The sequence below is a fragment of the Durio zibethinus genome, chromosome 5 (assembly GCF_047325235.1).
Source record: "Durio zibethinus cultivar Kanyao isolate XHJ-2024 chromosome 5, ASM4732523v1, whole genome shotgun sequence".
Lineage (NCBI taxonomy): Eukaryota > Viridiplantae > Streptophyta > Magnoliopsida > Malvales > Malvaceae > Durio > Durio zibethinus.
Window position 1 is genome coordinate 35041407 of NC_143166.1, and position 20949 is coordinate 35062355.

The 20949-nt window shown below is 35.7% G+C and overlaps 4 protein-coding genes and 2 pseudogenes across 12 annotated transcripts; 2 read left to right on the plus strand and 4 right to left on the minus strand.

The window, feature by feature from the left end:
- Positions 1–779: 779 nt before the first annotated feature.
- Positions 780–1641, plus strand: LOC111282517 (uncharacterized). The gene has a single exon (XM_022870628.2). It carries the CDS (start codon positions 913–915, stop codon positions 1546–1548), a length of 636 nt encoding a protein of 211 aa, XP_022726363.2. The 5' UTR covers positions 780–912; the 3' UTR covers positions 1549–1641.
- A 2103-nt stretch (positions 1642–3744) lies between these two features.
- LOC111282519 (uncharacterized) lies at positions 3745–4594 on the plus strand (annotated as a pseudogene).
- A 1985-nt stretch (positions 4595–6579) lies between these two features.
- Positions 6580–7563, minus strand: LOC111282518 (putative E3 ubiquitin-protein ligase ATL44). The gene has a single exon (XM_022870629.2). It carries the CDS (start codon positions 7486–7488, stop codon positions 6808–6810), a length of 681 nt encoding a protein of 226 aa, XP_022726364.2. The 5' UTR covers positions 7489–7563; the 3' UTR covers positions 6580–6807.
- A 1503-nt stretch (positions 7564–9066) lies between these two features.
- Positions 9067–10385, minus strand: LOC111281722 (polygalacturonase QRT3 pseudogene; annotated as a pseudogene).
- A 493-nt stretch (positions 10386–10878) lies between these two features.
- Positions 10879–13672, minus strand: LOC111283141 (polygalacturonase QRT3-like). The gene is made up of 3 exons (XM_022871565.2): positions 13312–13672; positions 12973–13209; positions 10879–12134 (listed from the first exon to the last, which is right to left on the minus strand). The coding sequence occupies exons 1-3, from the start codon at positions 13516–13518 to the stop codon at positions 11088–11090; spliced, it is 1491 nt and encodes a 496-aa protein (XP_022727300.2). The 5' UTR covers positions 13519–13672; the 3' UTR covers positions 10879–11087.
- Positions 13673–15078: 1406 nt separating this feature from the next.
- On the minus strand, positions 15079–20714 carry EMB1895 (ARM repeat superfamily protein). Of its 9 annotated transcripts, XM_089761414.1 has the most exons (10): positions 20586–20714; positions 20320–20421; positions 20016–20120; positions 19672–19939; positions 19094–19279; positions 18733–18783; positions 18322–18429; positions 17936–18139; positions 16002–17854; positions 15079–15726 (listed from the first exon to the last, which is right to left on the minus strand). In XM_089761414.1, the coding sequence occupies exons 3-10, from the start codon at positions 20039–20041 to the stop codon at positions 15168–15170; spliced, it is 3255 nt and encodes a 1084-aa protein (XP_089617540.1). In that variant the 5' UTR covers positions 20042–20120; positions 20320–20421; positions 20586–20714; the 3' UTR covers positions 15079–15167. The 9 variants fall into 9 exon arrangements, with proteins under 9 accessions (XP_089617540.1, XP_089617541.1, XP_089617538.1 ...); XM_089761415.1 differs by lacking the exon at positions 18733–18783 and having other exon boundaries at positions 19672–19924; XM_089761412.1 differs by having other exon boundaries at positions 18075–18113; positions 19672–20120.
- Positions 20715–20949: the final 235 nt, after the last annotated feature.

Here is a 20949-nt window from a genome sequence, read left to right on the forward strand (position 1 = left end):
GCCGGTGCTCAAATTCTAAAGTCAAAATTTTAAAATGATGACTCTCTCTGCAATTTACAAATTAATAGGTTAGGAAATGGGGTTAGAAGAAACATTGGTTATATGGATTCCCACACCCCAAAATAGCAAGCATAGAGTTGTAGCTATGTGTGTGCAAATTAACATATATAAAAAATATATATATTTATATATTTCTTTGTTTTGTGAATGTATTTATAGCGGCATATCAGGTTCCATGATCATCCTCAATTAATTAGGTTGTAATCCTATAAATGCAAATAGATGGATGGCAATGTGAAAAGAGTATGATTCTAGAGCCAAGTACATAGCCGGTGTGTTGACTTTTTAAAATTTACTAATAGAATTTAGTGCATGTTGTACCGGCAAATTCAGCCATCAGCCTCATTGGTCAGTCCTATGGAATTGCTTTGATTGTCATCACAAATCTGAATCATGACACATTGCCAATCCAATTCAGACTGTTTGATTTTTTATAGTATATCTATCATTATATTACGTATGCAAAACTTGAGGGAGAAGAAAAGAGGGAAATCAGCCAAGATTTATTGTATCAACTAGGAAATACATGTTAAATTCCCTTAAACATAAGCTTGACCAAGAAGCAAAGACCATCTCAAAAGGCTCCAAATTCACCCACCCAATGTCTAAAGTTAACCTAAACGCATCATGACCCATTTGATGTTAACAGATGTTGTTTCCAGGCAGCATCTCTACTTTGGGTTCAACTCATTTTATTTTCTTCGTTAGCAGGGTCAAGAATACACCTGTCTACTTTGACCAGAGATTGTGAATTTGTGTCCATATAAACGAACTGAAGGTAAAGCTTTTCCTTTCCGTGAAAGAACTAAAAGCAGGGAAAACAGACGGAGAGTGGTCACTCAATAATATTCCATGAGCACCACTGCGGCTACCTCCAATGAATGGATGCAATTCTATGAACAAACTGCTGATGAACTGTCAGCATCATCTTTGGGATTCTCTGATTCCACTATAGTGGCAACAAGTGTCTCTCCGGTGAGCAACCTTAGCCCTAGAACAAGCAATTTACATTCAGCAAGTGATCAATTGACGCCTAAGGGTTCTTCCTCAAAGCCAATAAGAAGAAGGTCTAGAGCTTCAAAGAAAACACCCACCACCCTTCTCAATGCTAACGCCAGCAATTTTCGAGCCTTGGTGCAACAATTTACAGGTTGTCCTAGCACACCCCTTTCACTAGGGAAAAGAAGAGGCCCGATTAACTTGAATTTTGCTCTCGGGACTGAACGGAATCAAAGCGGTACCGCTACTTCCATAATGTCAGCTTCCGGCAACGATTATTTTTATCAACAAAGTCATCAAGAGCAGCTACGGCAGCAACAGAACGCATCTCACCAGCAACATCAGCATCTGTACCAGGAACAACAACATGCAGTATCACTTGACAATGCTCACCACGGTTTCGACTTGGACAATATTTCTTTACAGGAGCTTAATAGAGACCACCGTTACACCAATGAAACTGCAAATGATAGCAATTACCTCTTGTAAGGACTATGTTATCTAACCATTCATCACCTATTTGTGGTGTTTGTTTATCTGTCAGAATTTGATTATGAATCGGGAAACTATGTCTTTATTTAAGTACGTTAAATAATTTTCTGTTTGCATTCGTATCATACACAAGGAAACAGGAATTACTATTCGTTTCCTTCTTAAAGGACATCAACAAGCAACATTGGAGGAAAGTTCATGTTTAAGTAGTGTCTCCTCATGTTCAGAGCAGAAGTATGATTTAAGTAAGGTTTTATTCAATTAGGAAGCCAAAACTCAATTCTTCAAACGCTAAATGAACCCATCAAAGTTTCATTTTTTTTTTCCTACAGCAAAATTTGAATCCATCAAGTTATTCAATGTATATAAAAACACTATCTCACTTCGGTTGACATTGGAGTCAAAATAAAAAAAAGACAAGACATACTATAATTTACCACCTTCATCTGATCTGAAGAGGGTATACGTAAAAAATCAAAAGTCTTCGCTTTTTGGATGATCAGCATCCAGACAAAAAAGAAATAGTTATCATGAAGAAATTACAATCTTAACAGAGAATGCTTCTATTTTCCCTTTTTTCATTCTTAAAAGAAATGTAGCACAAGGGTAAATAACACTCCCATCAAGGGAAAAAAAGATAAGGAAGGGCATGATGGTAGAGTCATAATTTTGTGATTATCGAGTCGAATGAATGGAGCCGAGTTTTGAATTCAGTGTCGCAGGCTGAGTGTCACGGACCTAAGGGGAAGTCTTGAATCCCACATCGAACATAATAGGAGGGTCACTGGGGTATATAAGGGTTCACACCATCTCCGCCTTGTGAGACGCCTTTTATAGGACAAAACCGTGAGGCCAGGGGGCCAGAGCGGACAATACCTCACAAGGGTGTGAACCGAGGCAGAAGGTTGATCTGGGACGCCGGAAGGGTGAATGCCCGGGTCCCGGAGCCGTGCGGGTTCGGAGCTTAAGTCTCGACCCGTGACAAGTGGTATCAGAGCCAACCCTAAACCGTTCGATCCACGCCGAGCGCCTCGAGGGAGGTAGGCAGGGTGGCCGGCCTCCGTGACGAGGGCGTCACGAGGTTGGGTGCGGGAGGATGTCACGGACCTAAGGGGAAGTCTTGAATCCCACATCGAACATAATAGGAGGGTCACTGGGGTATATAAGGGTTCACACCATCTCCGCCTTGTGAGGCACCTTTTATAGGACAAAACGGTGAGACCAGGGGGCCAGAGCGGATAATATCTCACAAGGGTGTGAACCGAGGCAGAAGACTGATCTGAAACGCCGGAAGAGTGAATGTCCGGGTCCCGAAGCCGCGCGGGTTCGGAGCTTGAGTCTCGACCCGTGACACTGAGCATAAGCTCCAACAACCAAGCCTGACTTGAATTACAAGGCCCAACTTCGAAATCATCTTTTAAAAGTTGGCCAATTATGAGCATCCCAATTCCCAAACCCAGAAGAGCAGAAGCTGCAAAAACGAAACAGTCCTTAGACTTTTTCGAGCAGCGAAGTGAATAAGCAAGTGTATAAATAAAATTTAAATTTGATTTGATTATTATCGAGTTAAATTTAAATTTAAATAATTTTATTTATCAATCGAATTAAATTTAAATATTTTTATATCCAATTCAAATAGTTAACAAATTTAATCGAATTTTTATATTTAATATATTTTTATTATTTTAATTAATAAACTATCTCGAACTTGAATTTGAACTCGAGCATAAATAATTAAATTTTTGTTAAATATAAAAATTAAATTTATTTTTATATGTTAATCGAGCTTAATCAAACGAGTTCGAGTAGTTTGATTTTTATACCGAGTCGAATTCGAATTAAAAAAATAAAATTTGATTAAATTCGAATCGAATTTTAAATTTTAAATTTCGAATCAAGTTCGAATTCAAATTTAATATTATATCGACTTGAACTCCATTGATTATATCTCTAAGTATAAGCTACCCTAATCCTATTTTCCTCCTTTGTGATAAACCCTGAAAAAGAAGGCCAGGGTTTTAACTTTGAAACCTAAGTTGATCTCATTTGACATAAACAACTGCTGCTTCGAGGAAACAGCCACATCCTTTGGCAATAAGTCACCCCTATTTGATCCATTAAGAATGGTCAAGAATTGACATGTCAATTACTTTTACCAGGCCGATGTAGACGTGGTCACCAACCCACTATTTATATAAGTTGGAGGCTTACAGTTCAAATTGCGTGGGGAAGTTACAACCTCGTGGAAATTGCAGTTATATTCATGGTAGTAGAAGACAAACAGAAAAATTTTAAAAAAAAAAAGCAAATTAATCCAACCCGTAAAACCATGAATGAAACTCTTTCTAGCTCTAGTGAATGGATGCAACTCTATCAACAAACCATTCATACTTCTTTCGGATTCTCCGATTCCTAAGGGATGTACAACAAAGCCTATTCGGAGTCGATCCAGAGCTTCTAAAAGGACACCCACCACACTCCTCGGTGCCGACGCTAAAAACTTCCGGTCCTTGGTGCAACAATACACAGGCTGTCGCCGTTGTTGCACTTCCATTTCATTTGGCAACCCAAGAGGTCCTGTCAATATAGATTTCGCACTTGGAAAGGAGCACGATTATCACAGTACTGATCATGCTTCAATATCGCAGCCTTTTTTTGAGAATTATTGGTCTCCGCAATCTCAACAAGTGCAACAGCAAGAAGATCATCTACAACACTACCAGCAGGAGCAGCAGCTAAATGAAGAACAAGAATGCGAGTTTTCTTTTGACAGTATCCCGGCTGATGATTTTCTTCTTACATCATCTTGTTTCCCTAGAAGATGAGGTTCTGAGATCACACAAGGGTTTGTCATGGATGATTCGTATTCTCCTTGCATAAAGCTTAGCTTAGCTTAGCATTCTTAATTCCTTTATTGAAAGTATTAAATTATGTTTACTGCATGAAGTGAGAAATTATTAGGTGAATAAAAGTAACTGAATGGTATTCATCAAGTGTTTTAGAATATATAGTCATGATCGAGCAATGCAAAAGTATTAAATTATGTTTACTTGTCTGATCTTTTCCCTTTTGTTCTGTTCTGGTCAAACCACTTAAAAGCCAAAAGGTTTTTAAGATTCGATCGAAATGCTTATTAATTTATAAACCATCCAATAAATTAAATTAGAACTATATATATCATTATAATATGGTTTTAATTTAATTTTTTGAATACTTGTCTCGCAAAGTGAGACCAGTTCAAACTAATGAATTTTACATATGTAATGGATGATTGTGGTGTACTTATGCACTTTGGATATAACATGTGCAAAGTGCAATAAATAAATAAATATATATATATATGCATTTACTCTATATAATGAAAATAATTAAATATAATGTCCCGAATTAAGTGATGTAAACTATATATTAATAGTTAAATGTTAAAATGATATAAAAACTTAAGAAACAAAGTGGAGCTTAATTTTTGGGACCCATCAAGAAGATTTTTTCTTAGTTTCATCCGCAACTACCTCACCTTTGTTCATCAATCCAAATTTTTTACGTTTCTTTCTAGTTAATTTCAACTTTTACATTTAGTAATAGTATTAATCTAATTAGTATCTTTTAGTAAAAAAGATAAATTAATTAAACAATTCTCCTTAATTTATTATTATCTTTAGTCCCATTTTTATCATAACCGAATTATTAGGTAACTATTTGTACTAATATATTAATTCAATACTATATGATCTACATGAAAATATTTCTTAGAAACTTCATCATGTTTTGTATGATTAGATTCAAATTGTTTTTAATATTTTTCCCTTTTATTTTAATTAAAAAATCACTGCTACATTTTTTTAAAATTTTTTGCAATGAAAAAAAAATAATACTACTCTAATTGAATTAATTTTTGTTAAGCATCTAATTTAAAATTAATTAATAGTAAATAGAACAATCCAACTTGAATATAAAACTATAAGAAATTATATATTTATTAGATGAAGGATAATATCACTTTAACAAGTTACATTTATGTGTAGGCAGAGATGAAAAAAATTTACTACATGATAGATTCGAAAAGAGTAACAGAAAAAATTAAAGGTTCTGACGTTGATATCATATTAAATATTCAATTTAAAATTAATTGACAGTAAGTAAAAATGGTTTAACTTAAATATAAAATTATAAAAAATTAAATATTTATTAAATGTAAGATAACATCACTTTAACTATTTCATATTTTAACTCCATCATGTTTTATTTTTTGCAGTTGGGGGTGAAATTACCCCATTTTCTATTTATTTTGAAGTTAATTAGGAAGAAACCAAGTCCGACGAGGGAGTCCATATCGGAACAACATCATCAAATTAAATTTTAGTGGCAGAGGAATTAAAGAAACAAAAAAACTAATGTTTACTCTGTGTATTGTTTTACATTATTATTATTATTATTATTATTATTATTATTATTATTTATTTATTTAGTTTCCTCAAACTTAAAAGATTCCACATCCAACAAACCTTTTCTTTTGCATTAATCAGTGGATATGGCAAACTTTGTGGCGGAGAGGATCATTATTGCTATACCTAGCATTTTTGCTTTCTAGATAAAAAAAAGAAGAAGAAAGATATTACAATATTATTGTATCACGTCTTACATGTCGTTTTCTGCTTTTCTTAACGCTTTATATGTTGTCCCTTACTTTCTATCATATGGTGATGGATCCAATCCACTTTCGCAAACAAGCTTCAAGGTTGCTAGCTTAGGCATACGGAAATACTGGTTTGATCCGTTTGCATATGACCAGACCAGCTACTTCACTCTTTTTTTCTTTTTTTTTTGAAAAAACAGTATTTACGTATGTATGTTTATATGTAGTAGAAAAAAGGGCAAAAAAAGTAAATAAAAAGAAATTTTCCAAAATTAATTAAAATATAAAGTGATCTAATTTTCTGTCTTTGAAGGATCAGTAATACTATTTGTTACCTACAAGCCTCTTCAATAATTGATCTCTAAGAGATATAGAATAAATATGCATGCTAATGACTGATAAATATTTTTTTTTTCTTTTGAATCCGTACAAAAGTGCAAAAATTGTAAATCCTGACGGTATTTTAATTAGTATAACATTTGCCCCTGAACTTATGATGTTGCAGAATTGTCCATCAGCTCCATATATAGATTCAGATTCCGCGAAGAAATGACTAAGAAGAAGACGAAATTAAGAAAATATGCAATTAAAAACAGTACATCAATTCTGCTACAACAACTTCACAAAGTTGTAACAATTTGATCTAAGGAGGGCATAGAGTCATTGGACTTGAGCCTATGCCGGCAAGTAGGACAGGAAGAGTGAGAGAGCAGCCATTTGTCGATGCAAGCAACATGGAAGCGATGGTTGCATTTGGGAAGCATCCGTATTTTGTCACCATCCAAGAAATCTGTCAGGCAAATTGCACAACCTGAAGCAGATGATGGTGAGCCTGAATTGGCATAAGTTGAAGTTGGCAAAGCTACCATTTCTTTCTTCTTGAGACCCGAGTTTAGTCTACGCGCGGCCACCCATTCCCTGGGCTCGGTCACAGCACGATGCGTGCACTGAAACACACATTGTAGCGTGGAGTGAAGGCCTAAGGCACAAACAAAGGCACACAACATGGCTGCCACGATTATCATAAGGTTCATGTCTACTGTCGGTTCTTGTGTCTCCTGACAGGGGATGCTTAAGGTGGGATTAGTAGAGGGAGATGGTGAAGTTTGAGCCATGGAGAGAGGGAGAAGTGGCGAAATTAAATTGAATGTACTTAAGTATGAGCAGATAGAGATGTGAAAAATGGAGTGGGAGAGCAGACACATGGTACGTACACACAGCAAGCAAGAGGAACATGAGGCCAAAGAGCAATGAGGCTGATCAAATATATGGTGTTGGTAAATGTGATGGGATAGTGGCATGGGATGTGCTTATGCTTACTTGATAATCCACTGTCTTCCCTTTTGTTTAATGCGCTTCAAAGCAAGATAAAAGCATCACTCTCTTTCCAAGAATTTTTCAAATTTCTATTGGTTGGTTTCATCAAGTTGCAGAGAAACATGAAAATTATTCTGGCATAAAGGTGGACAAGCTATCTCCCTAGACTAATTCTCAAAAAACATGCAATATTGTCTCAAAATTGAGTTCTGGCCACAACTTTCTCTCCTCTTTCCTCATCTCTAATCACATAAAATTAAGCCCAGAAAATTGCAAATATAAGAGTATAAATAGATTTCCTTCTAATTACTAGTGGAGAAACAACAAAAAGTGGATATGAATAATTATGATTCTGATATATTATATAGTTCCATCTTCTGCTTTTCGTCATTGGGATGTCAAATTCTAGGTTGGATAGATAAGTTGGCAATCAAGTTTTACTTGGATTGGCTACTACTCCACTAAATGGTATATTTGTGTAAGGTGTCATGGTCCACATGTCACATTTGTCTTGCTATATATATATATATATATAATAGAGAACATCAGATTAACTTTTTTTTTTTTTTTTTGATAATTTTATCAATTTTCCAAATAAGAGATTTGGGATTTAAATATCTCGTCACCAAATTTAAGGGAACCAAAAAATGAGTTTCCTTCCACCAAATGAAATAAATAATAATAATGACAATTCTACGTCCATACACAAAATAACAACAGCATTGGTCCTATAATATATATATATATATATATATATATATATATATATATAGAAAGATTTTTTTGAACTAAACGAGTAAATTATCTTAAAAGGTAATATTATACTACTGTTAAATTAATACTATTTTGGATTTCAGGATTTATTTGGAAAAATTCTAATGATTCAACTTAAATTGGGTTCTCATTTCTGTGATGCTAGCTGCCAATTCAACCAATAATCTCAAAGTGACTTACGATGATACAGAGAACTTCTCCAAATCCAAAATTTGCCACTCAATATATAAATTAAGATGATTCCTGGGTAAACGTCATATATAATCACATTTGATTCACATTAATTAGCACAAATCTTGTGGCATAAAAGGTCAGATTAATTAAAAAAGAAAAGAAGCATGCTTCCTACATTAATTACAGCGTGAAGACTATAATTAAGTTCATGAGGAAACGTGACGAAATTATTCTGGCCATATTAGTAGAGATCCACCACGGAATGTGTAGCCTATATATCATTGCTTGACTTAAGCGACATGGGATTCTTGAGATCATTGATCACTGTTTGACGTTCTGCTGTTTTTAGTTTTTGTTTTCATTTTCGGACTAGGGAAAAAATTGCAAAGTAAATTCAAAAGCATCAAATAGCGGCGAGAGAGAGAGGAAACTCACAGAATTGGTAATTAAGGTAATATTGGGGGGGTGTAAAGCATTCACAAGCTCCTAAGCTTTTGTTGAAGTTGATTATTATTGTTTTGGTATATATATACTATTCCAAGTCCTTTCATCGATTCCCATAAATTGAAAAGGAAACTGCAAGAGTGGATTTTTCTTTAAGCATACTGCTAGTACTAATTATATAAGTATGTAGAGTGTAGAGGGAACCCTGCAGCTGCCTCCGTTTGAATATGAAATGAGTACTGGAAATTATTAATTCCATCTGGAACTACTAATAACGATGAAAAATCAGCAACCCATTTTGTTCCATTGCCGGCTACCGTTAATTTCCATTCACATTGTTCTGATCTATCACAAATTAATTGACTTTAACACTACTTTAGCATCTCCAAAGAAAAATCCATTGGTAACATGAACTTCAACAGGGTCTTCCATGACTATATATAACTTTGAAATCCAGGTAAACATTTATCAATCCTAGTTAGTGAACCAGCTGATTTCCCTAAAATTCCCACGCCACCAAATGATGTTGCTTTTGTTGTAACAGTGTACCCCTGCGACAATATTAGCCTGCCCTCCTAATAAAATTCCAATGCCTGCTGAGAAGATGGCAACATCCGTGATATCATTTTGTAAAACTTTTCTCTCCTCTGTCTCCACCGCTACTTGTGGACTATTGATGTCCTAGGAAACAGCTTGGTAAGAAAGTCTCGTGGCCTTTTTCAACTAGAAATATCCTTTTCCGTCGAGAAGTGAAGAAAGAAGCAATTATTTATGCGAATTCTGGCGGAATCAATAATGAAGATCCCTCCTCCTTGATAACTTGAATCAAAAAAGAATGTCGCGGAAGGTGATGTCCTCATATTAGATTCCTACAATATGATCTTTTGCATGGGTAAAAACAGTAGGGACAGATGCTTTTTCCTTAAGGACCTGACAATTCGGAGACCATACTTCAATGAGATGCAGGTCTCCTGGAAATGTGTCTGGCGCTCGCAACGATCCTCCTTTCACCTAATTGATCGATTAAGTATGGAACATGATCTGAATTAAAAGGTGCATTCAAACTAAGATATGAAATACTGTTGAAATTAAGTATCCAAATGAATGGCTTCGGAATATATCAGATGAAAGGGGAAATAATTAATTTTGTTCACAAGAGAATCTATGTACCTTTTGTTCACAATTTGCCTCGTGTAAATAGAAATCAATTAAGATTCTTCCAGTGTTAACAGTCAGCAAACACGTTTTATTCAATTGGAATTGGGAAATCTAGAGCAAAACCCATATCCATCTCAAATGTACCGTTAATTTTAATGAGAAATTGGGCTTAGTTATAGGCTTTGTTTCTGCTTATTTATAAATTATAATATCCCCTAGCCCATAAAGGATATTCCGCTGGAATTAGGAGCCTCTATATTACCCATTAAACAATGGGGTTGGGCCAACCCTCTAAGATGAAAGTAAAAATATGACTGGGTCGGACCTCCATTTGCTCAGCCTTTGTTACACTGCTCTGAGCCCCAAAAAATCCACTGAGAACATCACTGGGCCAGACTTTATTTGCTATATAACGTTTCTTATGCACGCCCACCCAACCCCCAACCCCATCCCCCAAAAAAACCCACCCTACTTACCTATATATAAATAATTGGTTGCGTAAATATGTATGATATACTCCATTGATGAATTCTCTAAGTACGCATGCATCATTCAAATAAATTAATACACATATAGAATATATATATATATATATATAAAGCTGAAGCAGAATAAGTTTGAAGGAGAGAATACCTTAACAATTATATACCACTAAAACTTAGCCATTGAATTTTTTCCAAGGCATAGAAAAAGTTAATTACATAAAAAAAAAAAAAAAGATCATACCTATGAATCAATATATAGTAACAGTACTCAACAGTCTATCAATTTTGTGTTTCCTGATTTACTAAAACAAACTCCACAATTCATAAGCATTTATAAAATGAAGTAATCGTGTCTTATTTATTAAATTAATCAGCAGTAGTTTTTTTTTTTTCAACAATTACACTGAATTTTGTAAATTGAAATATGGATTCCAACAGAAACATAGTATCGAAAAAGTTAGCCTCGTTTCCCCATATTCACAATTGTCAAGTAAGATAAATCTCGACCAAAAAAAATTATAATAATAAGAATAAATAACGTCAGCTGCTTAAGCCTGATCCACTGTAACGAAGACATTTGCCGATACAGCGACGTCTGACTCGATCACAACACGATTTTCAGACAAATTACACAGGGCATGGCTAGGAAATGAGCTGCCGTCTGTGCTTACTGAATATTGCACATGCTTTATCCGGTCAGGAAATAAAAGAACGGGATTAAAATCAATTGTCCACGAGTTCCCATTCCCTTGAACAGCCCCTCTTGCAACTGTTGCTTTAATGTTCATCCCATTAACATTATTCCTATCAACTACAACCTGATCAATTTCTTTGAAAGGCCCCTTTGATTGGTCTAGTTGCACAATTTCAACCCCATTATTGGAGCCACTGAACATGTTATCCACTATATTCACTCCATTTGCTACCCCATTTATTGATTTCAAGAGAACGAATGCATCACCAAGGAAAAAACTGCTAGAGATATGAAGTTGCACCGGGTCTTCAGCCACAATACCAGTGTAATCCATGTAAGAATTCACTATCCGGGTTTGTGTCAGACCAGGCAGCTTCAAATAAATCCCCGTGCCACCAAAACCTGTTGCTTTGTTGTAACAATGCACCCCAGAAAAGGAGTTGGCTTGACCTGAAACCATTATTCCTATGGCAGCTGAAAAAATCACCACATCTGTGACAGCATTATCGTTGCCCATTAGGTTAATGGCAGTGCCAGTAAAGTTCCTTTCGCCTTCATCACCACCGGCGGTGATATGCTGGCCCAGGAAAGAATTCCTGATATAGGTCTCGTGCCCACCTTGGATTAAAATTCCGTTGGTGGTGAAATGGGCAATGTAGCAGTTGTCAATGCTAGTCCTCAGTGAGTTTACAACTGAAATGCCTCCACCTCTATAATTAGAATCCAACATCAGGTCTTTGAGGGTTATGTACTCGTAGTTATAGGATGATAATGAAGAAAGCTGTGAATTCAAGGCGCTTCCTTCCTCGCCATATTGACTGATAGCCGATGATGCCGATAAATCAATAAGATACCCATCAGCTGGAAAATTATCTGAGGCTCGCAATGTCCCTCCATGGATCTGTCTCATAAAAAAATCGAAGTCAATAAATTAATGAATAATTAATGGAGATGAAATTAGTTTTAATTGGAGATCTTCCTCAACTAAACTTGATGTTGTTAATTTTGTTTCCTCAGCTATCTTTGCTAATTTTGTCCAAACAAGAAGAAATTGTTGCCCCAAGCTTCTGCTTTTTGCTTTTTAACCAATAGGAACAACTACATTTCAGTTTTCATGACAAATTAAAAGAACTTTTTTCTTACATCACATGGATCATCAGATATACGGTTTCCTGGTCATTATCGATCACGGCTGTAGATTTCTTGTTTGCTTGACAAAAAAAAAATAGTAAAGCCTTTTGATGAAAGTGACGGTATGGTTTTTCCTAGATAGGAAATTATGAAATGTGATTATTTCTCCAATCCAAATTAAAATAATGAATTTTGACACAGACTTTTCCAGCAATGAATGGTCATTGAAATTCACGAGATGGTCTAAAGGATCCATTTGGCAAATGAACATAGTGTCAAACAAATCGGAAGGTGCTTATGTCATCTAATATGATAAAATATAGCTGTAATTTCAATTTTCAACAACTGCAGAAGTTTTATGTTTTGTTTTTTATGAATGCAGTTTTTCAGGCACAGTTCATCTTGCCACGGATCTTTCACCACAAAGACCAAATGCTGTGTGGCAATGCTAATACGTACCGAAATTAATATACATACGAACGTCAATGAGATGCATGATACATATATTTTATTTTCTTCTATATATTCTCATCAAGAAAATTTAGGACATTAATTAATTAATATATAGCCAATCATTTCAATTGATTCAAAATCTTTAGGGAGCATACCATAAGATTCCCTGCAAAAACAGCCGGTAGCCTTAGTGGTTTACTGATGAGGTAATTTCCACCTTCAAGGTTAATTTGTGGCCCTCCAAGATTAGTGATCCCTTCCATCAAGAACCCTTCACTTGGACCTTGAAATGCAGCCGCTATTGCCTTGTTTAGTGCTTCTGTGCTGTCTGATTTTCCTGTTGGATCGGCTCCGTATTTTGTTACGCGATACACACGTGGAGCGGGTTCTGCCTATATCCATCGTCAGTTTGTATTTTATGCAATAATTAATGTCATGGAAAACTTGAGGAAATTAACGTTAGGAACACGATTGACTAGAAAAAGAAATTATACCTGTAGTGGCGGAGCAGAGGACGGAGAGAGGGAGACTGATGAACCAATTAGAAGAGAAGCCTTAAACGCTTGCAATTGGCGCATTTGCTCATGGTAATTACGAGCCGCAGAAAACTGAGCCAGCCGTGAATTATCGCTAGAAACATGAATTATGAGCAAACTTGCCAAACCCAATATCATGGAGAGTGCAAGAACATCCCTTGCCATTGTTCTCTTGAGTTTTGAGGGACAGACGGTTTCTTGCAATACTTAAAATGATAGAAGGCAAGAACCTGGAGGAACATGGAAAGAAAAGAGGCTAACTAAGATTTCCTAGGAAAATCTTTTAGAATGTTTTATAATATTGGATCACACACATGACACCTATCACAGTTTAGTTTCTTTTTTAAATATAATTAGTATGTTTTTGGGACGTCTGTTTGTGTGTTGGACATTTTAATTTCTTCTCTGACAAAAAGGTAATCAGTTACCAACTTCTTACTTTACGGACCCTAACAAGTTTGACATTGTGTAAAAGGTATTTTCTCTTTCAGAAACAAAGGGCAAAGGCAAAAGAGGGTTACATATACTACTTTAGGGGAGATTGATTTATGCACTAAATAAGATTGAAGATGTTTCATGGAACAGTTTGCTGATCAATCGCATAATATTGGTGGGGGTGTTGACTGCTTATTTCATTAATGATTGGATATAAGATTAAGAGAAACAATGTTGGACAAAATTGTTAGGAGGATCAACAATGGTTTATTATTATTATTATTATTATTGTTGTTGTTGTTGTTTTATGTGGTTCAGCATGGTTAATGAATAATGATCATCAAGTTTTTCCTCTTTTTGCTGATATTCTTGGAATTTGTCAGTTTGTAAAATGAATGAAAAGGAGAAAAGAAATTTAATGCTCCATAAATGCACTATAATTATCTTTTATAAAGTTCATTAATGGAGATATTTTTTTTTTGGGTGAATTTCACATAGATTTTACAGTGCTTTAATAAATTATAAACCTTTTTTTAGCAAATACGTGCATAAAATGTGTGTTAAGATTGATGCTCCATAAATGCACCATCTCGCTGGTGGTAGAAAGAAAGAAAGAAAGAAAGAAAGAAAGAGAAATGATGAGAAGTAAAGGAATTGGGTGCGTAAGGAAGGTAGTTTCAATTGCTTGCTATAGTACTGCTTCTTCATCTTCAAGTAACTGAGCCCCAATAAAAGGAAACCTTTCTTGGCTTTACTTCAAGAGCACTTCCTTTTATTGAAGTTGTTTTCATTCACAAAAAACAGTTGGTAACGGACACAAGCAATTGCAAAGTCTATATTTATTATTAGATGGGAAATGTATAAGAAACTATCATTGCACGTTGCTGCTCATTTTGATTTTCCAAATTAGGAGAGCATGCAGGGTGATCATCGTCATACTTTTAAAGAAGCTTAAGGTTAGGGATGGATGGATAGATGTATGATTACATTACGCTATTGCGAATCTTGTTCCTACACCTTAAAACACATTTTTTTTTTTTTTCAAAATAACAGAAAATTATGGAGGAGATATATTGTACACAATGAAAATGACAAGACAATACCCCTCAATAACACATCTTACAGCAATCTGTCGTTTTTTCCTTTTTTTTCTTTGTGTCTTTGATTTATTGTAGCATTTACATCATAAAATAATAGCAACTAGATTAAAGGTAAAAATTAGAATCATGAAAATTTTCAAATCTTAAGGATCTTGAAAAATATGCAAAACTCAAAGTAACAAACATATAATTGCAAAGAAATGAAATATTAACCTTATTACTTATCACCTCCAAGACAAACATTATATTTGCACTCATAGTCAGTTGTCTAAGACAAGATCAATTAACATGAGATTGCCGTACAGTAAATACTGGTCCAGAGTTCAACGGCAGAAGACTCCAGTAAGAACCTTGATTGTCAATACAACAGCTATACCATTTGACTCTATAAGAACCCACTGGAAAATGAGAGACATCAAGTACACAATTTGAAAATCCTTGCCCTTTAGAATTTGGTTCGAAACACACAACTCCATTTGCAATCTGGTCATCATTAATATCATTTTCCCAGAAACGCTTACCATGATTACTCTTGATTGCACACTCTGTCACATAGTCAAATAACTTCTCATTCATTTCTACCATGTCCTCACTTTCCCAAGGATGACTATCCCACTCCATTTGTTGATTATTACTTTCACTACCGGATGGCCTCCGAAAGGACACTCTACAGTGAAGAAGGCAGTACAACTTGTTCAATTGAAGTGAGAACTCAGGTGAGGCATTTCTCAGTTGCAGACAGAGATTTAGTGAGACTTGAAAGCCGGGCAAGACACTAATCTGATTTTGATTTCTTGTGTCTGTATTAAACACAAAGAGCTCTGAACCAATTAAAGGCCTGAGATTTAATTCAATTTCAGAAATCAGGATACTATAGAGTTGCAAAAGATACCAGTTATCTATAGAGTTGCAAAAGATACCAGTTATCACAACCAGTTCTGCTATGGTCTTAGGAAGAAATTCAATTTTAACACAAGAAATGCATACACCATTATAGAAGATAATTGTAAGGGAGAATCATTATTCAATCTTCAGCGATCAACTAAAAGTTTTTGTAATTGAAAACATGCGTATAAACAAAGCTGAACAGTGGAAATAGTGCCTAGCAAATACCTTGTGTTAAAAAAATACTTTGGGATCAGGAATGGGATTTGAAGCCATTTCTTGATGGTGTCTAACAGTAGTTCTAACCCATTCTTTGTAACATGGAACATTATTGCCTCAATTTGCATCCCGTTCGTCTCACTTTGCAAACGAATCATGGTGGAAACAGCATTCCTAATTATATTGAGTATATCCCTTACTTCATGCCCACTTGTCAATATATGATTTCTGCACTGCCGGTGAAAACATTTTTCAGTATGTCCTCCATTACCTAAAAGTAGACAGAGATCTACCCTGATCTCAGAGTCAATGTGCAATAGACGCCCAATCAAATCTTGCAGTAGCATTGAACTTAAATAATTCTGCTGGGAGTCCTCATGATCACAAGTTCTTGAATTTTTATAACCAGGAAGATTTGGAAAGAAAAGTGGGAATCCGGCAGTAAAGGCCAAAACTGAACAATCAAGTGCAAGCATTGCAATGGTTTTCGAGCTCTCACCATCCATACCAATGAAAGATGAGCTTATCAGATCCAATTCCTTTGCTAGTCTCTTCAATCGGAAAGATAACTGAGTGAATTTTTTAAGATGCTTGAGGTTGGGCAAAGCACTGTTCTGAACCTCAATTATATTGCTAAAATTTTCCTCTTTAGATGTGTCCAAGACTTCAAGAATCTCCCCAGCAGCCCCCAGAAACTTTGCTCTCAGAGCAAAGAACCATCTTTGAAAACAGAATGCCTTTCTAGATATGTCAACTCTTTCTAATGTTTCTATCGAAGAACATTGATTGTGATATGCCCCAACAAGCACATCCCTATAATTAGGCTCACTGTTATTCCCTGCAGCATCTTGTCCAACTAAATTATCTTTAAAAGAAGCAAGGAGTTCATTAATGTCCAGTGAACCTGCTAAAATGGATTGTTGCTTTGCCAAGACACTAAGCCGGACTTTTGCCTCAGAATAGGAAAACTGAACTAATGATTTAAACCAGCAATAACAGGAATCAGATTGAACTCTTGTCATTAGCTGTGCAAAAATAAAAGTTGCTGTAATCCATGCTCCCTGACACGCCGCATATATTCCAGCTTTATAGGCATGCCAGTTATCACTCTCTGACATCATCTTGCTGGCATGCTCAAGGGTAGCAAGTTCTTGCTTAAATGGGTGCTCCATATGAAAAATATCCATGTTTCCAACAAGACAAGAATGCAATAGTAAAGAGTAAATGGTATGTGTATAGCAATCAAATACCCTGCCATGGTGTAGATGCTCCACCAGAAGCTTTACTTTGTCAAAGACATTGGTAGTGATTGCCCTAGCTTCATTGAGATTTTGAAGGCAGGCAGCCACAAATCTGTGTATATTAAATAAAAGCTTGGACCTGAAGACTTTGCATTTTTCTCCTTCAAAGTCCAGAATCCCAGATGAACCAATTTGTCCAATAGCCACAAAACTTTCATTCAGATTCACAAAATATTCAATAAATGAACTGATTTCATCCAGCACCATCACACCCAAATCTGGATTTTCCCCAACCAGCTGAAGAATAAGATTGAGGAGGCTTTTAACTTCTTGAAATATTCTGGAATTAGTCTGACAAGGATCAGGTAATGGCTTCACCAGTGAGCTGAGCTGTGCCATAATTAATGAGATGACCCGTGATGGCAGAGGTGAGGAACACACAGCAAAAGATTCACTTTCAGCTCTTGCCCAAAGTTTGTTTGACACATCTGTCAGAACTCGAAGAGCTGCAAGGCTCTTTGACATGATTGGGGACTGTGAAGCATTCTCTAGAATGGCTAACATCCGAGCAAATTCAAGCATTTCGAAAGAAGGGAGGTTAGGTAGTGTGTACAAAAGGATCTGCAAATTGCCCAAAATGCATCAACAGAATTTAAATCTAACAATACTAAACAACCAGTTTATCACTGGCTTAGAGATAACCTTATGTAAAATCTGGAGAGCTCCACATTGCATGACTGATGGAAGTTGAGATTCATCTAGTATGCTGAATAATGTTTTGGTCACATGCATATTAACAGAAGAGCAACACCCTTCTTTTACAAAAATAAGATGTAAGCACCTTAATGCTGTTAGTCGCAACTGCAAAGTATTTTCCTGACTAAGACATGATAAAAGCAAATCAACCTGTATCCAAATGGAAAGACACAAAGATATCATAAAATTATAAGTGTATAATCCCACAAACAAGGCTAAATAAAAGCAGAAAACAAAGAGATGTGCGGGATATATTTCGAGAAAGAGAGATGGTGAACAAGAATTACACTGCACCCTGCCCCACCCACATGAACTGATGCTGGAAGAAATACCTGTTCAGAAATAAGACCTGTTGACTTGGAAACAAGTTTTGAGAGTGAAACCAGCATGGAAATGATAAAATTCTCTTCTGAAGAATCAGAAACCAGCTTTACACCTGTCTGCAAGATAGTACCAATTAATTGTAGCTAAGATGAAAAGATCCAAAACAGAGAGTCTGGTCAAAGTATAAATTATTTGACAAAACTAATCTTGTTACAAACAAATAGAATTATTTTTTGAATAGCTTATGGATTTCTACTTGTCACTGAAATCTTCGTATTGTTGCATTTCCTATTGGACCAGTAGACTAGTAAAATTTTTTTAGGAATTTGTGTGCTAAGTGAAAGATTCCTTCTCAAATTTTCAGTTTAAAATGAGAGAAAACAGATGGTTAATGTTAGAAAATTAACCAAATATATTACCTCACAAGTACTGGTTTTAATGCCTGCACATATAAAAATGGTCATGCTTTTCTGCTAAGTCAGAGAATGATATGTTAGAAAATTTTGAATATATATGCATTTATATGCCTCAAGAGTAAGACACAACACTTTGAAAGGGATGCAAGGGACAATAACTCATTTAACATTAAGTGCATCCCCTGCAAAATAAAATGTCAAATATACCCAGAAAAACTTGTACCGTAACGGATAAAAACTAAGGAGAATTGTCCTTTGGAGGCCTGGTGATAATTTTGCATGATAACCAGAAAGACACATTTACATATTCAAACTGGAATATATATTTCAGGATATGACCAAGTGAAAGAGAGATAGATAAAACCTTGTAAGCCCTGCTTGAAACTGAATATGAGCAAACCATTCGAGTAAAAACACTTGCACCTGCCAACCTTACAGCCGGCAGTGTTTCTAAGGAAGCCATCATATTCACCAGCATCTCCAAGATAACAGATGCAAAGTCATCTGCTAACTCGCAAAAGCAACCAGCAGCAAACAATGATGCTTTCACCTATAGAAACCAAAGCAAAGGCTGCAAATAAGTCCTATTCATTTTCCAAAAATCATAAGTCACTGCAAGTGTCAATAAGTGCAATAGCCAATAAGATCTCTGATCTTTTGTTTCTTGTCTCTGTGTGGGAAGGTGGGTATGGGTTGCTAAATCTAAGGGGCAAAATATTTATCTGCACATGTGAGTGTTTGTGAGTATATAACGTCTAAACACATTTGAGGATCCTAAATTTAAGTTAAAAACCTTAGCTTAGGCTCAAATAAGCTCAGCTAATCACCATTCTTTTAAAATAAAAATAAAAACAAAAACTTATTGCAAGAATATAGTAATAAACAAAAAGAACATTTGAGTTTTTGCAGAAGAAACGTTGATGTTCCAGACACCAGTCTCACCTCCAAAACATAAGAAGAGACCATACTGGAAAGTACCAAGTAACGTATCTCTGCACTATCTTTTGCAAAATCAGCCCAACAACCAAAGAGAACTAAAGCCATTGCTCTTGACTCAATATCACCTGTGTCAAAAACAACCTTCACTCTCCTCAAAAGTTCTTCATGGTTACGCACTCTGCCATTCAGAAAAGCTCGTCTCGTTTGCTTCTTGTTTTTCTTGCTTCTATCATACCTCCTATTCTTCAAGAAAATTCTGACAACAGATAGCCTGATGTTTTTATCACCAGACTGAAATGCTTCTGCAAGCCTTAAAAGTATAGTGTTGGCAAAAAGCCTGTCCTCACCGGGTACTAAACCGAAGATGGAGCATACTGACTTAGTTGCTTCTGGTTCTTGTCTCCACTGTTCAAGTCTTGACCCAGTTTGTAATATGGCCTCAACAGCTCGAGCTGAATAAGGAAAAATTCAGGTTAGTGGTAAAAGCTCATTTGGAACAAAAGAAATCAGATGGTATTGCTATTGTATTCGTTGGAGAAGAAACATATGGATTTCACATCAATACTTGCTTAAAACGAAGAAGAAGAAATGGGGTTGGTTGGTTTGGAGTTCGTAAAAAAAAAAAAAAAGGAAAAGAGAAGTAGCTGAAACCTGGGTTGTTGGAGCGGAGAGCCTTGTCGAGCTGGATGCTCCATTCCATGGCACAAGCAGCCGATATTTTGTCCATCGCAAAAATATGGTTAGCTATATAAACTGAAAAGATGCAATACGAGGATTAGAGGAAGGAAAGACGTGAGCATTTAGACGAACGGTTGGTGAACAGAAAACATCAAATACAACATAGCTACAACGATGGCACTTTGATCGGCAAGACTAGCATAGCAGCTGCTCTGCTCCTGTACGATGATGATACTTACCGATTCCCTTTGCCTGACCAAAAGACTTCCACTTCCGCAGTCCGTTCACTTATGAATTTAGTGATATGAACTAGGCTAAGGTCTATGGATTTTGCTTTAGCAATCGCACCTCACTTGACCAACCCGGCCAAAAGACTGATTTGATTTCCCCGTTTTTCTCGTATTGCAATTTTTGTTTCTTTCGGTAAAAGACATGTTTCTTAAGTTCTGCTACTTTACTTTTAAAGCAAGACAACGACACGATTTGTTGTTGTTGTTGTTGTTGTTTGTTTTATTTGTTTTCAACTACATAGGGAAGGATAATTCCATCTTTTATATCCATAATAATAATACCATGAATATAAACATCAAAATTAATAGATTT

Bases quoted from the DNA above. Each gene is read 5' to 3' on its own strand.
- LOC111282517 (XM_022870628.2), top strand. From the start codon at position 913: ATGAGCACCACTGCGGCTACCTCCAATGAATGGATGCAATTCTATGAA.
- LOC111282518 (XM_022870629.2), bottom strand. From the start codon at position 7,488: ATGCCACTATCCCATCACATTTACCAACACCATATATTTGATCAGCCT.
- LOC111283141 (XM_022871565.2), bottom strand. From the start codon at position 13,518: ATGGCAAGGGATGTTCTTGCACTCTCCATGATATTGGGTTTGGCAAGT. The intron at 13,210-13,311 runs GTATAATTTCTT...CGATGGATATAG, and splicing joins CCTCTGCTCCGCCACTACAG to GCAGAACCCGCTCCACGTGT. The intron at 12,135-12,972 runs GTATGCTCCCTA...TTTATGAGACAG, and splicing joins TTTTTGCAGGGAATCTTATG to ATCCATGGAGGGACATTGCG.
- EMB1895 (XM_022869972.2), bottom strand. From the start codon at position 20,395: ATGGACAAAATATCGGCTGCTTGTGCCATGGAATGGAGCATCCAGCTC. The intron at 20,121-20,319 runs GTTTCAGCTACT...TTCCTTATTCAG, and splicing joins TCTCCGCTCCAACAACCCAG to CTCGAGCTGTTGAGGCCATA. The intron at 18,430-18,732 runs GTAATATATTTG...ACTATCTTGCAG, and splicing joins TTAAAACCAGTACTTGTGAG to ACAGGTGTAAAGCTGGTTTC.